The sequence below is a fragment of the Diaphorina citri genome, unplaced genomic scaffold, assembly GCF_000475195.1.
Source record: "Diaphorina citri unplaced genomic scaffold, Diaci psyllid genome assembly version 1.1 scaffold798, whole genome shotgun sequence".
Taxonomy (NCBI): Eukaryota; Metazoa; Arthropoda; class Insecta; order Hemiptera; family Psyllidae; genus Diaphorina; species Diaphorina citri.
The window spans coordinates 147,581-149,192 of NW_007378230.1; the positions used below are offsets into that span (position 1 = coordinate 147,581).

Here is a 1,612-nt window from a genome sequence, read left to right on the forward strand (position 1 = left end):
ATGGTAGAGCTTGTCCTCCGATAAAATTTTCCCCAGGCAAGAATCAAACCCACAACTGCACTTCCAAAGCAGGTATTCTACCTTCCAAGTGATTACTTGTTTGACCTCTCTGTTCCTAACTATTTCAGGAGCTCCTCAAACCAGTGTTTGAAAAGTTTGGCAAGGTACACAAGATCATTCTGCATACCAAATTGAATGTCAAACTAGAGGAGAAGTGCACATCCAACTATTTTGGAGAAAAACCAAAAGGGGTATGTATCCTAAAGCAAGTAATTAAAAACCCTTATCTCTACAGCAAGCAAGTAGATAAAAACCATTTTCTTTAAAGTAAGTTAGTATCTATCTAGATCTTCCCCAGGCAAGATAAACTCTTTTCTTTAACTTTGCTTATTCTACAAAATATTTATTACTTCAAGAAGAGATCCCAAGCATCCAATTATAAAAAGTTGGATGTTTGGTAATGTAGTGAAAATCATTTTTCTTTTTCCAATATTGTTATATCTTTACTTTCTCTCTTTCTTGCAGGGCTTCAAGGTTGGCTATATCGTATTTCAAAATGAATCCTCTGTAAGAAAAGTCCTTGAACATCCTGTCAGTGAAAGTCTCCTTCTCACCTCATTCAAAGACAAGAATCAACTCAATATAGGTAACTTTTTTTGGCAGCCATATCCTCAAATATTTCCTGGCATTTGTAAAATGCTTTGCCATTTAAAATTGACCCAACATTTGCAAATAACCCAACTTTTGCAAACAGCAACAACAACAACAACAATGACAACGACGACAACAACAACAACATATGCTGGCAGAGAAATGGAGGGAAGAGGGGATAAAAGGACGGACTAAAAATGTATCCAATAAACGAGAGAACGAGATTTTAGTGAAACTGCTTCCTATTGCTGGCTGTAGAATCTGAGGGCGTGTTACGGGATAACATCTAAGAAGCTTTTTGGAACAGTAACCAACCAACATAGGCAAGATAGCTTTGCTGATCGCAAACATCCGACACGGAAATGCACCACAAGAAGAAGACTAGTTAGTTTGATTGGTAGCGCGTCTGCCTTGTAAGCGCTAGACCGCGAGTTCGATTCCCGCCCGGAACGGATTTTATCCTGAACGGATAAGGTTCGTTCTCGGAACGGCTGGCTTTCTCCTGTCCTGTCTTCCTTCTCTCTTCGATTTCGGACGATTAGACCTTAGCAGTTATAATTCCCTCTATCAACTTACCTTTCCATTAACTCGTATAACTCGTTTACCAGTTGCAGTCCCATGTTCAAACTCTATCGTATGTATACCAGTGTTCAGATTATAACTTACCTTTCCATTAACTCGTATAACTCGTTTACCAGTAGCAGTCCCATGTTCAAACTCTATCGTATGTATACCAGTGTTCAGATTATAACTCACCTTTACATTAACTCGTATAACTCGTTTACCAGTTGCAGTCCCATGTTCAAACTCTATCATATGTATACCAGTGTTCAGATTATCCTCCCAGATTGCCACTAGGTCTTCCGAGGATGACATTCTTCTGCAGTTAGCGTCTACAAAAAAAAAAAAAAAAAAAAAATAAAAAAAAAAAAAATATTGAAAAAAAGGGATTTAAAACCCG

The 1,612-nt window shown here is 38.0% G+C and overlaps 1 protein-coding gene across 1 annotated transcript in view; it reads left to right on the forward strand.

The window, feature by feature from the left end:
- Positions 1 to 1,612, forward strand: part of LOC108252747 (ribosomal RNA-processing protein 7 homolog A-like) — a 2,658-nt gene continuing 1,046 nt past the window's right edge. The window contains exons 1-3 of the mRNA XM_026825711.1: positions 1 to 12; positions 129 to 251; positions 526 to 646. Of these exons, the coding sequence (XP_026681512.1) occupies positions 1 to 12; positions 129 to 251; positions 526 to 646 (256 nt within the window). The remainder of the gene's footprint in view (positions 13 to 128; positions 252 to 525; positions 647 to 1,612) is intronic.